The sequence below is a fragment of the Oryx dammah genome, unplaced genomic scaffold (assembly GCF_014754425.2).
Source record: "Oryx dammah isolate SB20612 unplaced genomic scaffold, SCBI_Odam_1.1 HiC_scaffold_3, whole genome shotgun sequence".
NCBI lineage: Eukaryota > Metazoa > Chordata > Mammalia > Artiodactyla > Bovidae > Oryx > Oryx dammah.
The window spans coordinates 87495892-87514654 of NW_024070187.1; the positions used below are offsets into that span (position 1 = coordinate 87495892).

Here is an 18763-nt window from a genome sequence, read left to right on the forward strand (position 1 = left end):
AGGTGGCTCAGAGATTAACTCTTTTAATATATCTTATTTCTAAGCTAAGTTATTGGTTTGGTCAAATTTTTGAAAATATTGAAAACTAAAATGTTCAAATAGTAAATCACAGATAGAGAACACAGTAATGGTACAAATCGTTTAAACTCTTATGTAAAATTTGATAAGGTGTTTTACACAACTATTGAATTGACAAGGTCTTGTGGAAAAACCATTTCCAGATGGCAAACATACGCAAGGGATTCAGTCAAACAATTTTTTGGCAAGAATGCTATGAATTTTGTAATCACTTATGAACCAATGAAATACAAAGATGAGTCTAGTTAATAATCTACAATTATTGGCTAAAGAAGTATATTAGTGCTGATTTCCCTCTATTCATACTATCTTTTCTATCAACCCCACAAAACTTTGGCACAATGAAGTGGGTGACTTTTATTTCCCTTCTCCTTCTCTTCAGCTCTGCTTATTCCAGGGGTGTGTTTCGTCGAGATACACGTAAGAATTCTAGTTTTCAATTGTTCAACTTTTCTTTCCTAGACAAGAATGTTTCAGTAAACCTTGAGTCATTAATGAAGACAGTTTTCCTTCAGCATTTATTTTTAGACTGTTACTATAGTTTGTATTTGTGAACCCTTAGGAAGATACCTTATTAATATATTTCTAACATCCTAAGTGAAAAAAAATAGTGAGAATTGTTTAGTAACTGTAATTTCCTATTGCACATGAAGCAGTTTCTGCAGAGTGACTTAAACGTCACAAAATATAGTTGAAGGTAGAATTAATAAATCCAAGTTTCCAAAGGCCTGTTCGCTGTACTTTAATTTATATAAAAAATACAAAATTTGTGATTTTAGTTTTATAAATAGAACTTGTCTATTTTCCATTTCAGACTATCCTCTCAGTTAATAGACACTGCAAGAGCATTAGATCTTACCCAAGTTTGAATATAAAGCTACAAATATGTAATGACTTCAATGATTTTTCAAGTAGTATCATTGTGATTAAATAACTCTTCTGCTTAAATGCAGAAGGAACATTTCATCATCATCTTAAGATTTTCTGTAGGGAATCAGAGCTCAATATCTTGGAGCAAATGAAAACCCAAGTCAAATGGAGAGAAACAAAAAGTAATATCATAACCAGTTGTTTCTTCAGAATTTAAAGCAAATCTTTTTTTCCCCCCATTTTCCCCTCCAGACAAGAGTGAGATTGCTCATCGGTTTAAAGATTTGGGAGAAGAAAATTTTCAAGGCCTGTAAGTTGAAATATTGAAGAATTAAATTTAATGTTTCTAATAGTGTTGGTTGTAATTTTGAAGTCCTTGTAGTCCTGTCATCAAAGATTGTAGAACAGTACTCTCCAATAGGATTTTCTGCATCAATGGCAATATTCTGTAACAGTGTTGACCAATATAGTTGCCATTGGCCACTGTGGCTATTGAGGACTTTAAATATGGCAATTGCAACTGAAGATCAAAAATTTAAACAGTATTTAACTTTTTAGAATATATATTGACATTTGTGGCTAATGAAAACTGTTTGGACAGTGTAGATCTGGAACTCTTATATAAGCTACATGGTAGAAAACATTTTACTATATGACTCCTTTCACAACTCGTTTACTAAATTCTTTACCCAGCAAATAATTCTTAGGTTTTTTGAGACAATTTGAATATTTTTTAATCTAGTAAAAGGTGAGAAAATAGCTTGTTTTTCAAAGTCTATCTCATCCTATTGCTTGATTAAATAAGATATTTGTGTATGTATGTATGTATGATTTTTGTTTTAAATAGTTGAAGGACCTGTGTAAAGCCCTGGTGAACAATAGGTCTATTTAGAATACATTTTGCTTGCTTGCTCACATAGATGATGCGATAGTATGCATATATTGACCTGCACACACATATATTTAAACATGGTGGAAATATACATCCTGTTTGCTTAGAAAGCCACATATACGTGGTTAGGCCTCAGAACACAGCTGACGTCAACAGGATCTCTGAATAATCGTGAGAAAGGTGTGTAAAATATAGAACCTATACAGATACTATTTGTTTTCTAACATAGCAACCTAGTGCATATTAAAATTTTATTATACTACATTTGTCTGTGTTCTTTATTTCAGGGTACTGATTGCCTTTTCTCAGTATCTCCAGCAGTGTCCATTTGATGAACATGTAAAATTAGTGAAGGAATTAACTGAGTTTGCAAAAACATGTGCTGCTGATGAGTCACATGCTGGCTGTGATAAGTCACTTGTAAGTATATTCTGATTTTGAATAATATTTCTTCTGTAACATAATCTTGAATGTTTAAGAATTAAAAATATCTCCTTTTAGTTTTCTCAATTATTACCAAAGACTATATTTGTAAGCAACACTCAAAAGTGGGTATAGCATTTCTTTGATGATAGAGATGTTCTAGTGTACTCACAGGTTTAAAAAACATTGCTTTACTGAAACCACACACAAAAGTCATAGTGTTTTTGGAAATTTTTTATTTTTAGAAGTTTCTTTTTTTTTTAATTTAAAGTTAAATTTCTTTTCATAGACACTAATAATGATAGGATAGTTTTTACCTTGGTATCTAGGTAAAAACAACAGTATGGCTATGTATTCCTTGTTTTAGGGATATTCATATTTTTACATACAATAAAAAATCAGGACTTTGAACTTGTGATATTTTCAAATAGATCTTTAATACAAAGATAGGTGTATATTTCTCTTACCACTTTATATGTACATTTCTTGGGATAAGGCAATTTTTCTTTTATCACGGAAGGCTTCCTTCTTGTTTTTCTCTATATGTACTTCTGCCTCAAGGCAAAATCAGTTCTTTAACTACCCACAATAATATTACTCTAAATATGAATTTTAAAAAATATATTTTAAAAGAAATTAATAAAATTTGTCTGGAGCTTATTTCCCCTGAAGTTATAATGACTTTCATAATCAAAATTAATTGATACAGAAAGGATTCATTTAATGGACTGTGCATTGAGGCAAATATTTCTAGAACAAAAAAATTATATTCTAATGCAGTAACAATTAATATATAGTAGATTGTGTTACTCCTCAGTTTTGAATGGTTTCTACTAAAAATTTGGATCTCTTGAAAAGGAGCAGATCAAATGAGAAACTATCTGAACTCTGTCCTCCCTAATGTGAATTCATTGCTACTAAGAGGATAATTTCCCTTGAGTTTTTACTTTAATGATTTCTCTCCTGGCGTTTAACCTCAGGTGGAAACAGGAGTTCTGTTCATTCCTTAAATGAACATTCCTTAAAGACATTCTTTATAAAGGCATTCTTTTTGCCCTTCTATTTTATCCACTATAAGCAATAGCATGACACTTAATTCTTATGGTAATCACCCATAGATGGTCAAATCAAGGGAAACTCTCTAAGTCTGAGAAAAAAAGTGGATTTTTATATGACAAACTAACCAAGGTTTACCAAGATATTAATTTCTTGTACTATTCTTTGGGTATAAGGAAAATAAAATGCTGCTCAGCAATTTGAAGCCTTCTCTCTTCCATGTAGCACACTCTCTTTGGAGATGAATTGTGTAAAGTTGCAACCCTTCGTGAAACCTATGGTGACATGGCTGACTGCTGTGAGAAACAAGAGCCTGAAAGAAATGAATGCTTCCTGAAACACAAAGATGATAGCCCAGACCTCCCTAAACTTAAACCAGAGCCCGATACATTGTGTGCTGAGTTTAAGGCAGATGAAAAGAAGTTTTGGGGAAAGTAAGTAATCAGATTTTTAAGCTTCAAAATTAAAAATTATGAAATAAGTCAAGATTCACTATAACAATTACTATTATGAAAATTATTATCAACATTAAGACTTGAAGTTTTTGTTCTAATGACAATTTTCAAAGAAATAGAGTATTTATGTGTTATTTATATAGTAAATAAGTAATTTAATTAGTAAATAACATACTACAACATTCTACATGATGAAAAGGTTGATCAAAGATCTTTTGCAGAACAGGATACGATCCATATGAAAATAATTGAAGTTGACATATATTAGAGGTTAAAGCGTCTGCCTGCAATGCGGGAGACCTGGGTTCGATCCTTGGGTTGGGAAGATCCCCTGGAGAAGGAAATGGCAACCCACTCCAGTATTCTTGCTTAGAGAATCCCATGGACGGAGGAGCCTGGTGGGTTTTCTACAGTCCACAGGGTCACAAAGAGTCGGACACGACTGAGCGACTTTACTCACTCACTCACTCAAAGATATACGTATATATTTAGCATTCTCGGAATTTATTTCAAATCAGTCAATAACATATCACTGAAATTAAACTATTTTATGCATGCGTGTATACATATATGTATATATATGTGTATGAGTTTAACCTTTCACTGACTTAAAGAATGACAAAGGCAAGTTCATCATTTGCAAATTGAGCTTAATTGGTTAATTAGAAGTCTGAATTTTGAAGGCTCTGGGGAGAAGGTAGATTACAAATGTTCCTGCCATGCATTTGTTCCTGCTATAGAAAAGTGACTGTTTTTTTTGCTTAAAAATTTAGATACCTATACGAAGTTGCCAGAAGACATCCCTACTTTTATGCACCAGAACTCCTTTACTATGCTAATAAATATAATGGAGTTTTTCAAGAATGCTGCCAAGCTGAAGATAAAGATGCCTGCCTACTACCAAAGGTATTCTTCAGAAAGAATAGAAGAACCAATTCATAATCAAACCTCAGTTTCGGGACATCTTATGGCTAAATTTAGGAAACTGAAGCCTCCAGCAGAAACTTCTTTACATGGTTTAAACTCCTCCCTCTTTCCCCCAATCAAGGAATTTTTCACCTTTTTTGAAGGGCTATGTCTTTTTCACTAAGGGCTATGTCTTTTCACCTTTTTTGAAGAGCTATGTCTTCCACTTTCCTTCTTCTAGTAAGATTTGCAAAGTGGATCTGGTAGAGGAAACTGTTGTGTATGTGTCTGAATATCCTCTCTCTTTCTATAGTGCTAGTTGCTATAGTGAAATGCAGAAACTCATTTTTCAAATTGCACAGTAAGAGGACACCATTTTTGTTTCTCTTTTTATGAGTTTTTTTTTTTTAATTGGGGAGGGGAGAATTCAAAGTGGGGGAGAATTTAACTGCATCTAGAAGCCTACGTTTATTGATTTATCCCGTAAATATTTACACTGTATTCTCTTTTCTAGGCAGTTTATTGATGTTATGGGAGTTGTGGAGGAAGGATTAAAATGCATTACATGCAAAGTTAAGAAGTCAGCAAAGTTCTATTCCCTTGGATATTAGTGTACACTGTTCTACTTTTCCCTTTCATTCCCTTTTCCCTGGCAATACCTCCACGCTGGTTCTTAACCACCTGGAGGTTCCACTATGACCAGACTGACTTTTCCTCTTTCTATAGAACAAAATAATTATTTGCCAATAAATTCTTGGGGACTGAGGTTTAAATTTTCTCTTTAAGGTTTAATTTGGCATAGTCTCATATATATCATTATGTATTAGATTAATCCTGGAGGAGGAAATAACAACCTATTCCAATATTCTTGCCTGGAGAATCCCATGGACAGGAGGAGAACCTGGCAGGCTACAGTCCATGGGGTCGCAAAGAGTCAGACATGACTTAGCAACTACACATTAGGTTAATCATTTCAGTTGTAATGCTGGTCTATTGGGGTTTGCTCAAAAGGTTAAATCTTGCTACTGTCAGAGATAATTTTGACTTACGTAAACCCTGTTTCCGGAGAAGGCAATGGCACCCCACTCCAGTAGTACTCTTGCCTGGGAAATCCCATGGACAAAGGAGCCTGGTGGGCTGCAGTCCATGGGGTGGCTAGGAGTCAGACATGACTGAGCGACTTCACTTTCACTTTTCACTTTCATGCATTGGAGAAGGAAATGGCAACCCACTCCAGTGTTCTTGCCTGGAGAATCCCAGGGACGGGGGAGCCTGATGGGCTGCCGTCTATGGGGTCGCACAGAGCTGGACATGACTGAAGCGACTTAGCAGCAGCAGCAGCAGCAGTCTCATCTGAGCTCAAGAAGGGGTGGTCTGTACATAAATTTTCTAAAGTTCCTCAAATTATTTCTTTTTGCAGATTGAAACTCTGAGAGAAAAAGTACTGGCTTCATCTGCCAGACAGAGACTCAGGTGTGCCAGTATTCAAAAATTCGGAGAAAGAGCTTTAAAAGCATGGTATGTTAAATTTAGTTTTCATCTTTTTCATGATGTCAGTGATGGTTCAGTTGACAAAATTGTACATCATCTGTCATTTTACACAGTGCTTTCACATACATCTTTTTGGTTGTCTAAAAGGTAGAAATTTGATAGAGAAGAAAACCAGAGCATCAAAGACAATTTGTCATTATTTTTAACCTTTTTTTCCCCTAAGTAGTCAGAGAATTTAGAAGACAGCTTTTTTGTTCTTCCAGGACAGGTGTTTAAACTCCCATGTATTTTTAATGATTGTGATCTTAGTATAATAATCCACTGTTTTTATAGATCTATAGTCAGGGTCTTTTATCTAATTTTATCTCTCCTCCATCCCTCCAACCAATTATCTGAAGGTGTCTGCTTGTCTTTTTATGTTCTGATAATTAATTTCAGTCATCAAAGTTTCTTCTCATTTTCTGGTAGCACCACTTCTGCTCTTAATCTCTTGTTTTTGCCTGGGCTTCGGTTTTGATATTATCAGCTAGCTCTAGAAGCATCCTTCAGTTTTTGGACCAAGGAATCCCTCTTGCAACCCCCTGCCAGCCCCACCACAATCCCTTACTTTCTAGTCAATAATAAATCAACATTGGGCAGAAAATCAATTGCAAACAGACATTTTTGAAGCTCTCAAGAAAATGTCACTTGAACTCTCTTGCCTGTCACCCCTACCATCAACAAAATCACTAAACAAAACAACCCTAACATGAAATGATACATAGTTAAACAGGGTATGATTAGTTTTGGGGAAGTGTCTTTTATCTGATTTCAATGACTCTGAAATGATTTGAGAAAGCTTTTGGATGTTAGGTTTTACATCTTGTCAATGAGTATAGAGATTATGCTGAATCAATTTCTTGGTAAAAGTATGCCGAATCAAAACTCTCTAATTTTTATACAAGTTAACAAAATTTGTTTTCTCAGAGGCTTTTAGAAGTCAGGAAGAATGTACTTTGGTTAATAATTTAAAAAAGGGATAACTGGAATTTGTATGGCATTTCCCAGTTCATAAAATGCTTTCATATAGATTATCTCATTTAATCCTCACAACAATGCTTTGCCTTAGCATGTTTTTGTGACTCAGTGGGGACTGAAGCTCATAGAGGCTAAGTAACTGGCCTAGGGTCACATGATTATTAAGCTATAAACTCAGATCTGGAAGTCATTCCTGGGCTCCAAACCTGGGGCCTCAGCATGTTACCTTTTTTAGAATCCCTCTTTATTTTCTGTTTTTATGAATTGCTGGACTTTTAACTTTTAACCTCCATATGTGCTACCCTAAGGAAACATTTTGCTCTAACATTTGGTTCAGAATTAGCATTAAAATAAGAGCTAATATATTTTACAAATTATTTCTGTATGTTATGTGAGCCTAAATTTTCTAGTTATGTGTAGTATTTTCCTAATGCTTTCACATAAAACATTGTCTGTTAATAATATTTTGATGGGAGAATTTTCTTTTTAGGTTAGTAGCTCGCCTGAGCCAGAGATTTCCCAAGGCTGAGTTTATAGAGGTTACCAAGATAGTGGATGATCTCACAAAAGTCCACAAGGAATGCTGCCATGGTGACCTACTTGAATGTGCAGATGACAGGGTAAAGAATCCTCAGTATGCTTTATGGTAACCTACTTGCTTGAGTTGGTAGAATCAGTTTGTTTAGCATCAGAACCACTGAGAGTGGTTTGAGATTGTTTTCTCTGCTGGGTCTACTCAATCCGTTTCCTGTTTCCCCTTCCTTCTGCCCTCCCTCCCTCTCTTCCTCTTTCTTTCTTTCTCTCTGATATCCTATTCACTAAATGATCTAATAAACTCATTTATAATTTGTAATCCCTTTCATTCAAATTTGGAGATCAAATTCTTAAAGCTGAAGTAGGACAGTCACAAAGGTAGATTTCTAAGATTTCTTGAGGAGGTGGGGGGAGTTGGAGAAAGGCTGGAACCTGAAGAGAGCTTTGGAAATTATGTAATTTTCCCTTTTATGTTCTCTCTTAATTAACACCCTATGTTAAAAATACAAATATTTGGAATGATATCTTTTTTTTTTTCTCAAACTGACAAAATACAAGAATCCTAACCTCTCAGGACACTTTCTGAAAACTTTAAGGCAGATATTTTACATCTGTAAGTGGGGTCTGTGACCATGATCTTGACTAACTTTTCAAAAATCTCTAGCACTTTACTTGGTTATTTGGTTTCAAGATGCCTGCACTTAATTTGGGGGTATATTTAGAAAAACACTACTGAGTTTTAATTTAAAAACTTAAGTGTTTTAAAAGTAAGTATAAAGTTAATAAATAACTGACATGAGCCCCAATTAAGACTAGCTTTTTTCCAATCATGTTTTAGCAGTTCTATCTGTGCCTCTAGGCTTAGCAGCACAGGTTGAAAATGTTCATAGAAGGCATATTGGTATAAGTATGGTCTTAGAACACAATGAATGTGTTCTGTCAACATAGTAAAAGTCTGAGGAGGAAGCACAGGAATGTCAGTTTACACTGAACACTTTTCACCTACTTGCTTGTAGGCAGATCTTGCCAAGTACATATGTGATCATCAAGATGTACTGTCCAGTAAACTGAAGGAATGCTGTGATAAGCCTCTGTTGGAAAAATCCCACTGCATTGCTGAGGTAGAAGAAGATGCCGTGCCTGAAAACCTGCCCCCATTAACTGCTGCCTTTGCTGAAGATAAGGAGGTTTGCAAAAACTATCAGGAAGCAAAAGATCCCTTCCTGGGCTCGTAAGTGGATAAAAAATGATCCTTTCATACTTTTGTATGATCTCAGAACTTAGGAAATTATTCTAGGTTTTCCTTTGGAAATACTACAATTTTCACGTTGCCTGCAATGTTTCTTTATTCTTTCCTCTTCCGGCCTTTAAACATTTTTGGAAAAATTGCTTTTAAAAAATTGTGATAAAATAATACATGCTTATGGCAGATGCTCTAGAGTATAATGTAATAATAAAAATTTATTTTTACTCCCATTCCTGACTCCTTAGGAATATTTCTGGAAATACATGTAGAAATATTTTGTTTACATGTAAATTATATATATTACTCATTCATGCATTCATTCAAAGTGTATTTCTAGAACTTATATTTGTGTGAATATATGTAATACATCTTTATGCCTCTATATCTGTCTATCTGTCTATCTATCTGATGTCAGCAAAGAACTATAAAGTATGGAATCTATTACCAGGTGCTTTAAAATGAAAATGAGTCAGATTTGGTTGAAAAGACCAGAGTCCAGTAGCATGCAAGGCAGCATACAATTAAATGACAAAATCAATGATTATATAAAATCAGTAAGTGTGGTGATAAACTTTAATTTTTTATTGCTCAAATATAGTATCCTGTGCACTAACTCTTTTATAAAATTACATACCCATAAAGAATTTATTCATACAGAGAAAAAAAATTAAGAATATGTCTCTAGTTATCTATCAGAACATTTTTGAAGTGTAATCCAAATTAGACAAGATGTACCTAATAGTAACAAGTGTCATTCATTAAACAATATGTGCCCAACAGCGTGTGTTTTACATAGATTACATCATGTATTTCTCACAGTTCACCTTCTGAGACATACTATTATCATCCCCATTCCACAGAGGAGGAAACCAAGGCTCAATAATTGTAATAAGTCACCTAAGGAAATATAATAAAACAAGTAGTGGAGTCAGGGTTTGATAGCTTTAACTTTGAACCTTCAAGCCCTTAGTCCTTGACTGCACAGGGTTTAGTCCAATTCAAACCTTTAGGATATGATTTACATTTATGGTTAATTATGTGTTTTTTCTTGCTCATTTGTCTAACAAAATCTATTTTCTTATCATCTTAATTAGGTTTTTGTATGAATATTCAAGAAGGCATCCTGAGTATGCTGTCTCAGTGCTATTGCGACTTGCCAAGCAATATGAAGCCACACTGGAGGACTGCTGTGCCAAAGACGATCCACATGCATGCTATGCCACAGTGGTGAGTTTCTGGAAGGAAAATATGGAGCTCTTTGATTGATGATTCCAATAACAGGACAGAAAAATGATGCCAGATTATTATATCGTGCAATATAGATTTCTTAAGATGATTTCAGTTCTGTGCCTGTGAACATTATAGGAATAATAACCTTCAATAAAAAGAAAGGTCGAAGAAAGCACTCTCTTAATTTTACATAATCTGGACCATGCATTTTTTTCCTTTTTAGACTCCTGAGAACAAAATAAGGTAAATGTAAATGTTAATTAAAAGAAATTTAACTTAGATATAAAGAAAGTTAATCTGTTTTCAAGTTTTATTAAGTAATCAAGAATTAGTATTTTAGAGAAGATGGTAAAATCTATTGAAGTAGAATATTTTCAAATCTCTTTTGAAACAGTTCAGGAATGGTTTTGAAAGAAATTAAATAAGGAGAAGAAATATGCTTCAAGAATTTTTAGCATATTTAGCTATGCTAAAATTTTAGCATATTGGAAAAGACCCTGATGCTGGGAAAGATTGAGGGCAGAGAGGGAAGGGGGTAACAGAAAATGAGATGGTTGGATGGCATCATTGACTCAGTAGACATAAGTTTGAGTAAACTCTGGGAGATAGTGAAGGACAGGGAAGCCTGGTGTGCCGTAGTCCATGGGATCACAGAGTCAGACATGACTGAGCGAGTAAACAACAGCAACAGCAAATATTTAGCAAATACCTAATGTTTGAGATATTTAGCACACTTAGTATGTAGAGTGGTTTTCAAACTTAAGAATCAGAGGAAAGTCATTTTTTCCTCTATCAAGAAACTAGTTATATATATGCCAAGTGCCACACAAGAACTGATGACCAAGACAAAACCTGTTATCTTAGAGAGCTCAGGATCCAACTGCAGAGATGGCTTAATAATGATGACTATTTATAATTATAATATAATATTTAATTATAATATATTTAAAATTACATGATGGTTTGATTCTTCAGTCACTAAGTCATGTCCAACGCTTGCAACCCCACAGACTGTAGCCCACCAGGTTCCCCGCCCATGTGATTTCCCAGGCAAGTATACTGGAGCGAGTTGACCCAGGGATCAAACCCAGGTCTCCTGCACTGCAGGCAAATTCTTTATTGACTGAGCCACCAGGAAAGCCCATAGCCACCATTTATTAGGTTTTTACTATATCCCAGGCTCTGTTTTAAGTTCATGAGCTCAGGAGGTTTACAGAGTAATTCTCTGAGGTGAGTATCATTTTCATCTCCATTTTAGAAGTGAGGGTTCTACAGCTTTGAGATGGGAAGTAAAGTTGCACAACTAGAAAATGAATCAGATGACCTGGCTTAAACACCAGGAGCTGCATTCCAGAGTCTGAATGTTCTTAATCACTTATACAGTCTTAGCAAATAAACAGTTTGGACATATAATAGGTTTGGCATCAAAAAGCTATTTACATGACTTTGGAAAGAGAAGACGAAGGATCTCATTCTACCTAGAAGGGTGAAAAGCAACCCGTGTCTGGTCCTCATATAGAATGTTGTAAGCACAATTCTTTTCTTTTTCAGTTTGACAAATTTAAGCATCTTGTGGATGAGCCTCAGAATTTAATCAAAACAAACTGTGAGCTATTCGAAAAACATGGAGAGTATGGATTCCAAAATGCGTAAGTATATTTGCTTATCGGCTAATTTTTCTTGTTCATTTAGTAAATATTTAAGATGATATTCATAGACCACCTATCATAGAACTTTTAATTTTGAAAGTAAAGTCTTATTTCTGATTACTCTCCATCAAGAAAGACAAGAGAAAATGAGATAAAATAGTTGATGGGGTGAAGAGCTTATATTTGAGGGCAGTTTAAAAATTTGGGCTCAAATCTGGGAGGAAAAATATCAAATATTGGGTTATAGGAACTGAGGATGCTGTTTGACAGTTAGGAAATAGTTTATGAGTGAACAAAATAAAAGCAATGCTTTACAGAGCAGAAAATAAGTCTTCAGTGGCTGTAGCTCAATAAGGTGATAGACTAATGTTCTGATTAAATAGAGCCTTATCTGTGGAAGTTAAGATAGTAAGGGGCACATCATCTAGTAGATATTTATTTTTCAGCTTACACCTGTTACCACTTTTTAAACTATAGGTGCTTGGAATAACAACATTGAACAAGACATAGTCTCTTCCCTTGAGTAGATTATTGTTATACATTGGCTTTCAATAGTGATTAGCATTCTTAGTAAATGATTATTACATGCTAGATACCATGTCAGGCTGATTGCATACTTTGTTTTTGTTTCATTTAGTCCTTGCACCATCCCTTTTGAGTTAGGTGTATTTCCTTCTGTTTTATAGGTGAGAGAATTCACCCATATCTTTCAAATTTAGTGCTGATGTGTATTAAGCTCTCAGTAGGTTTTATTGAAAGAAAGAAGCAATTAAAAAGTATTTTAATGTCACTGAATTATAAAAAAGTAAGCCACTTTCCTAAGATTATATAGCACAGGTGGGATCCAAAGCTAGGTCACTTAAGTTGCTCAGGACAAGGTCTTCACCCGCATTATTCCGCCCATGTGAAGATGAAGACAGTTTATGAATGGAATAGGTCTTCCCTGGAAACCATCTTGGTGGATTTTGGCTAAGTGTTCTCTGCTTGACCTGATGTGTTAGAAAAAGAGTTTCTTGTCTGACTGAAAACACATGGATTATGTTGTTACAGGCTCATAGTTCGTTACACCAGGAAAGTACCCCAAGTGTCAACTCCAACACTCGTGGAGGTTTCAAGAAGCCTAGGAAAAGTGGGCACTAAGTGTTGTACAAAGCCTGAATCAAAAAGAATGCCCTGTACTGAAGACTATGTGAGTCTTTTAGAACAGAGCTGTCAATAAGGATGAATTTTTGCCTTTGGATGTTGATGAAACTTTCAAAAGCAAGTGAAAGTGCTTGCTTTCACTTGTGTGTGCGTGTGTGTGTGTGTGTGTGTGTGTGTGTGTGTATTGTCTATATGGTAGTGGCAAGCGGATTTATCTTGACCATCAGAGGATTTAGATAAGATTCCAGAAGTGATAAATTGTTTTGAAAAAATTTCATGAATTTTTAATGTTCCATCCTTGAATTTTCTAAATTTTTACTTTTTTGGGGTTTTTTTTCTTTAATGTATCAGTATAAGACTATTTCTTCCCTACTCCAACATATATCTCAGGACTCCTCTAAAATTATGTAATCAATTATTTTCTCAAATATATTATTCCTAAAATGTAGACATATTTAATCGAGAAGATTTTTCAAAGTCTCTTTTTACCTGTAGTTCTAAAGTAAATTGTTGCCTCAAATCAACCCTGGATTCAATGTTGTGAGTTAAAAGATAAGAGTTTGTTTTGGTCCAGTGGAAGGTGGGAGTTCCTGGAAAACTTTTCAGTATGCTTTCTTTGAGCTTCTGTGTTCCTGCCTGTTTTTAGCTGAGCTTGATCCTGAACCGGTTGTGCGTGTTGCATGAGAAGACACCAGTGAGTGAAAAAGTCACCAAGTGCTGCACGGAATCATTGGTGAACAGACGGCCATGTTTCTCTGCTCTGACACCTGACGAAATATATGTACCCAAACCCTTTGATGAGAAATTGTTCACCTTCCATGCAGATATATGCACACTTCCCGATACTGAGAAACAAATCAAGAAACAAACGTGAGGAGTATTTCACTACTCTTTGTGTTGGTAGTCTTGATAGCGAGAACTGTAAACGAGCAGCTTTCTCTGAAATAGTGATTATATACCTGAAGTACAGAAGTATTGGCCATGTTAAGCAGATAAAAATGTCAAGAATAAAATGGATAGCCTTTTGTTTTCTTAGCAAAAGAAAAAAAACCTCATCATCTTGCCTGTAAACCATTCAGAATAATCTTGTGGATAAAAGCTGCATCAGAATTATATCTTAGGCTAGCTCAGTAGAATAAGCTGAACAATTCACTGATGCATTTTTGTAGATAGCAAATTAGTCAGTAGAAATCATATGAGAATTTAATTCTGAGCATGAATAGTTACTTTCAGTTTGTTCTGTGTCAACCTACAGATAAGGCAGCCCCTTAAGATCTAACTTTTGAGAATGGAACTTGGATTAAAAACATCTGGCATTTCAAGTTCAGAGGCTTGATTCCCTTGATTCCTTATTGCTGTCACAAGGGGTTATAATTGCAAGAAATTTAGCAACATGAAGTTGTTATTACCTCTGGTGGCTTCTGATCATGGAGCTAGATTTTAAAGTAATATTGTAAAACCTACTGTGCCCATATGACTCTTTCTCTAGTCCTATTGTCTGCAGATGTCAAAGAAAGAGAACCACCAGCTCCCTTGAGTTGGATAGTTTTATTTCCCATGGCCTCTATATTATTAGTGCTTCCCTGGTAGTTCAGAAGTTAAAAACTCTGCCTGCAATACAGGAGACCTGGGTTCAATCCCTGGGTCAGGATTGTTATTAACTTTGAAGGGGGCGGATTACAAAATACCAAGAGAAAGATTCTCAGGTTATAAACTTTTTAAACGGAGTCCAGGATAAGTAGATTTTTAAGAATTATTTTTAGCTCTTAAATTTATACAATTCAATATGCCATAACTCCCCATATCAGATACTGTATGAATACAATGACATCATCCTTTCCAGTGATTTACTGAAGAACCATTGGTTGAGATATACTGATACTACAAATGTTAAGCAATTTACATTGATTACTTAATTTGATCCTTCTACCAACCCTGTGAAGGTGGATTTTATTCTCATTATGCAAGTGAGAATATTGAAGCTTATAATGGCAAGCCTGGGCCTCAAATCCAGAGCTGTCTGGCTCTAAAACTTAGAATATTAAGCAGCACTGCTACCATTCTTACCATCTCCATTTTTCTTCAGTGAGTGCATTTCTTTCTGTTTTTTTGTTGTTTTTATTCAAATGCAGTGCACTTGTTGAGCTGTTGAAACACAAGCCCAAGGCAACAGAGGAACAACTGAAAACCGTTATGGAGAATTTTGTGGCTTTTGTAGACAAGTGCTGCGCAGCTGATGACAAAGAAGGCTGCTTTGCTCTGGAGGTACTGGAGTTGTTTGTCTTCATTTTAATATGTCTAATTTCCTTTGCTGTTGCATTTGGTCAAGCTAGGGGTTAGCGGTTTAAGTACCTGAAAGAAATTATGTGTGTGTGGAACAGAAATCTTATTCTTCATACAATTGTCTTACCAAATGACTGAAATACTCTTTTTTTTTTTTTAAATGTCTTGCTGCACTATAGTTGTGTTTTAATATTTGTTCTGCTTCCAAAGTTGTATGTTTATGAATTTAGACAGAAATATTTCTAAAGCCTGAAATCTTTTGGTAGAGACATCATCAAACCAAAACTTAATTTAGTTTAACATTTTCTTGAAAATGGTAATTTGTGATTTGGTTGAATATGAACAGTGATTTTATAGGTTACAAGGGAAATTTCTATTTAAATGTGAATCATTTAATATTTCCCCCTAGGACTTGACAGTATTTTATTCCTTTGGAGGCATATTCGGGGGCCTCCTTCTAGAGAGTCTCGTTCAGTTCAGTTCAGTTCAGTCGCTCTGTTACATCCGACTCTCTGAGAGAGTCTAGTACTGAACTGTTATTAAAGGATGTGATATATGAAAAATTACTTTGTAATCACCAATGGCTGTATAAATGTTACTTTTAAAAAATCCTAACAGTGGTGCTAATATTTCCCCCATATCCGTCATTTCTTTGTATTTAGGGTCCAAAACTTGTTGTTTCAACTCAAGCAGCCTTAGCCTAGACACGACACAACCACAAGCATCTCAGGTAACTATACTTTTCTGTGCTTAATCACTCAGTCGTGTCCGACTCTTTGCGACCCCATGGACTGCAGCCCACAAGGCTTCTCTGTCCGTGGGGATTCTCCAGGCCAGAATACTGCAGTGGGTTGCCATGCCCTCCTCCAGGAACTATACTTTAGATTTTTTTTTGTTTTTCAAGTAATTATATAGGGCTTCCCTGGTAGCTCAGGGGCAAAGAATTTGCCTGCCAATGCAGAAAACGTGGATTTAATCTCTGATCCAGGAAGATCCCATATGCTGCGGAAACTAAGCCCGTGCACCACAACTATTATGCCTGTGGTCTAAAGCCTGGGAGCCACAACTACTGCAGCCTGGGCACCCCAGAGCCTATGCTCTGCAGCAAGAGAAGCCATTGCAATGAGAAGCCTGCACATTGCAACTAGAGAGCAGCCCCTACCCTCCCTGCTAGAGTAAAGCCTGAGCAGCAAAGACCTAGCACAGCCAAAAATAAATAAGTAAATAGAATTATTTTAAAAAGTTATTATAATGCATGCATGCATGCTAAGTCACTTTAGTTGTGTCAGACTCTTTGCGACTCTATGGACTGTAGCCCACCAGACTCCTCTGCCCAAGGGATTCTCCAGGCAAGAATACTGGAGTGGGTTGCTGTTTCCTCCTCCAGGGAATCTTCCCAACCCAGGGATTGGATCTGTGTCTCTTTATGTCTTCTGTATTGGCAGGCGGGTTCTTTACCACTAGCACTACCTGGGAAGCCCCTAGTTATTAAAATAGCAAAGATCAATTGCTTAATACCAGTCACTATTCTAAACTATTCTAAACTCTCTCTCTATATATATATCTATATATTATATATATATACTTCTTTAATTCTCAAAACAGTTGCCTGAGTCGAAAACCATTATTATTCCCATTTTGCAGATGAGAAAAGGAAAGTATAGATCAAGGCATAGGTTAAGTAATTTATCCAAAGATCATCCAATCCGTGAGAAGTGGAGCCAAAATTAAAACTTCTCACCAGAGCTTGAGAATTAACCACTATCTTGTTCTGCCCTAATGTGACACGGAAGACAGTCATTCTACTAAATACTGGCTCAGCAATGGGATCCTGTAGGTAATAGGCTGAATTGTATCAAAGTGCATTTTCATATGTACAAAAACAGTTGAATATCAATGATTTAGCATGGTTCAACCAAATAGCTCAAAAACAAATTCATTTCATTGGCAAATATGAGAGATCTACCTTGTGTGAACGTCTACTACAAGTAAATAATTTGCTACTAAGTTTCCAATGTGTCAAGATGCTAAGTCTTAAGAGGATTTCTCTTATGACAAAAAGGCTCACTTTAAAACTGAGATGTTTGAACATAAATAAATGTGTTTAACCCATTTTAGTATAGTATTGTGGGAGAAGTTAAAAAATAGAATGAACTTCATTTTTGAAACAAATTGCCCAACTGTTCTTTAGCATGAATTATTTTTATATTTTTCAAACTGACTGTGATGTTTATTCCACTATTAGATTTTTACTTGCTTTTTGCCTATATGGTAATACCCATATTTTGTGCATTCGGGACAGGAAACAGCTTCATATCTTTGCAAATGGGACCATTTCAAAATGTGATTTGTTTCAGTATGAAATGGCAAGATTTTCTTCTTAGAGGTCTAACTTTGAGAAGACGACTTTTTTGTTTGTAATTAACTTAGGTAAGAAGAAGGTGTCAGGTATTCCCTGGTGATGCAATAGTTATGATTCCACACTTCCACGGCAGGGGACACAGGTTCAATCAATCCCTGGTTAGGGAACTAAGATCACTCAAGCTGTGCTGCAAGGTGTGGACAAAAAAGAGCAGTGGTTAAGTAAATGACTCTGAGAATTAGTGATGAAAAGCTGCTGTTATAGTGTTCAACCCTTATTGACATCATGACGAAGAGAGGACTTTACGAACCTTATTGCTCTGTCCTTTCCCCTTGCCCGGCAGAAGAATTCAACTGCCGTGAGTCTAGGACAGGCTTGCATTGTTTTCATTGATGGAAATAGAAAGACAATCTAAGCAATCTGGCATTCATTTGAATATATGTGAAAAAGCACATGCCATTTTATAAACAGTAATTATATTTATCTTTTGTTTTTCAGCCTACCCTGAGAGTAAGACGAAAAAAGAGAAATGAAAACTCAGAGCTTATTCATCTGTTTTTCTTTTCTGTTGGTGTTAAACCTACACCCTCTCTAAAGAACATAAATTTCTTTAAATATTTTGCTTCTTTTGTTTGTGCTGCAATTAATAAAAAATGAAAGACTCTAATATAACTGTCCATGAGTGTTGTTTTTCAAAGGCGTGCTGCCATCCTGAAAATTGCATTAGGTGCCGTAAAAGTCCCACTGTTCTCTCTTTCCCCATTTCAATGGAGGACTTCTAGTTCCTTATGGGTTAGTTATATAAAAGAAGCATTAATACTGTTCTGAGTTGTGAATTCTAAGCATTCAAAGTAATATTTGAACATTATGATAATTCTGGATAAAAGAATAGGAACGGTGGTATAGGTAAGGCATGTAGTGCTGCTGCTGCTGCTAAGTCGCTTCAGTTGTGTCCGACTCTGTGCAACCCCATAGACGGCAGCCCACCAGGCTCCCCCGTCCCTGGGATTCTCCAGGCAAGAACACTGGAGTGGGTTGCCATTTCCTTCTCCAATGCATGACAGTGAAATGTGAACGTAAAGTCGCTCAGTCGTGTCCGACTCTTAGCGACCCCATGGACTGCAGCCC

The 18763-nt window shown here is 35.7% G+C and overlaps 1 protein-coding gene across 1 annotated transcript; it reads left to right on the plus strand.

Annotated features, from left to right (window-relative positions):
• Positions 1-344: 344 nt before the first annotated feature.
• Positions 345-18298, plus strand: ALB (albumin). Its single transcript, XM_040237050.1, has 15 exons — positions 345-498; positions 1201-1258; positions 2128-2260; positions 3545-3753; positions 4548-4680; positions 6101-6198; positions 7679-7808; positions 8739-8953; positions 10063-10195; positions 11750-11847; positions 12898-13036; positions 13637-13860; positions 15123-15255; positions 15936-16003; positions 18134-18298. Exons 1-14 carry the CDS (start codon positions 420-422, stop codon positions 15975-15977), a joined length of 1824 nt encoding a protein of 607 aa, XP_040092984.1. The 5' UTR covers positions 345-419; the 3' UTR covers positions 15978-16003; positions 18134-18298.
• The last annotated feature ends 465 nt before the right edge of the window (positions 18299-18763 follow it).

Bases quoted from the DNA above. Each gene is read 5' to 3' on its own strand.
- ALB (XM_040237050.1), top strand. From the start codon at position 420: ATGAAGTGGGTGACTTTTATTTCCCTTCTCCTTCTCTTCAGCTCTGCT. The intron at 3,754-4,547 runs GTAAGTAATCAG...TTAAAAATTTAG, and splicing joins GAAAAGAAGTTTTGGGGAAA to ATACCTATACGAAGTTGCCA. The intron at 8,954-10,062 runs GTAAGTGGATAA...CATCTTAATTAG, and splicing joins AAAGATCCCTTCCTGGGCTC to GTTTTTGTATGAATATTCAA.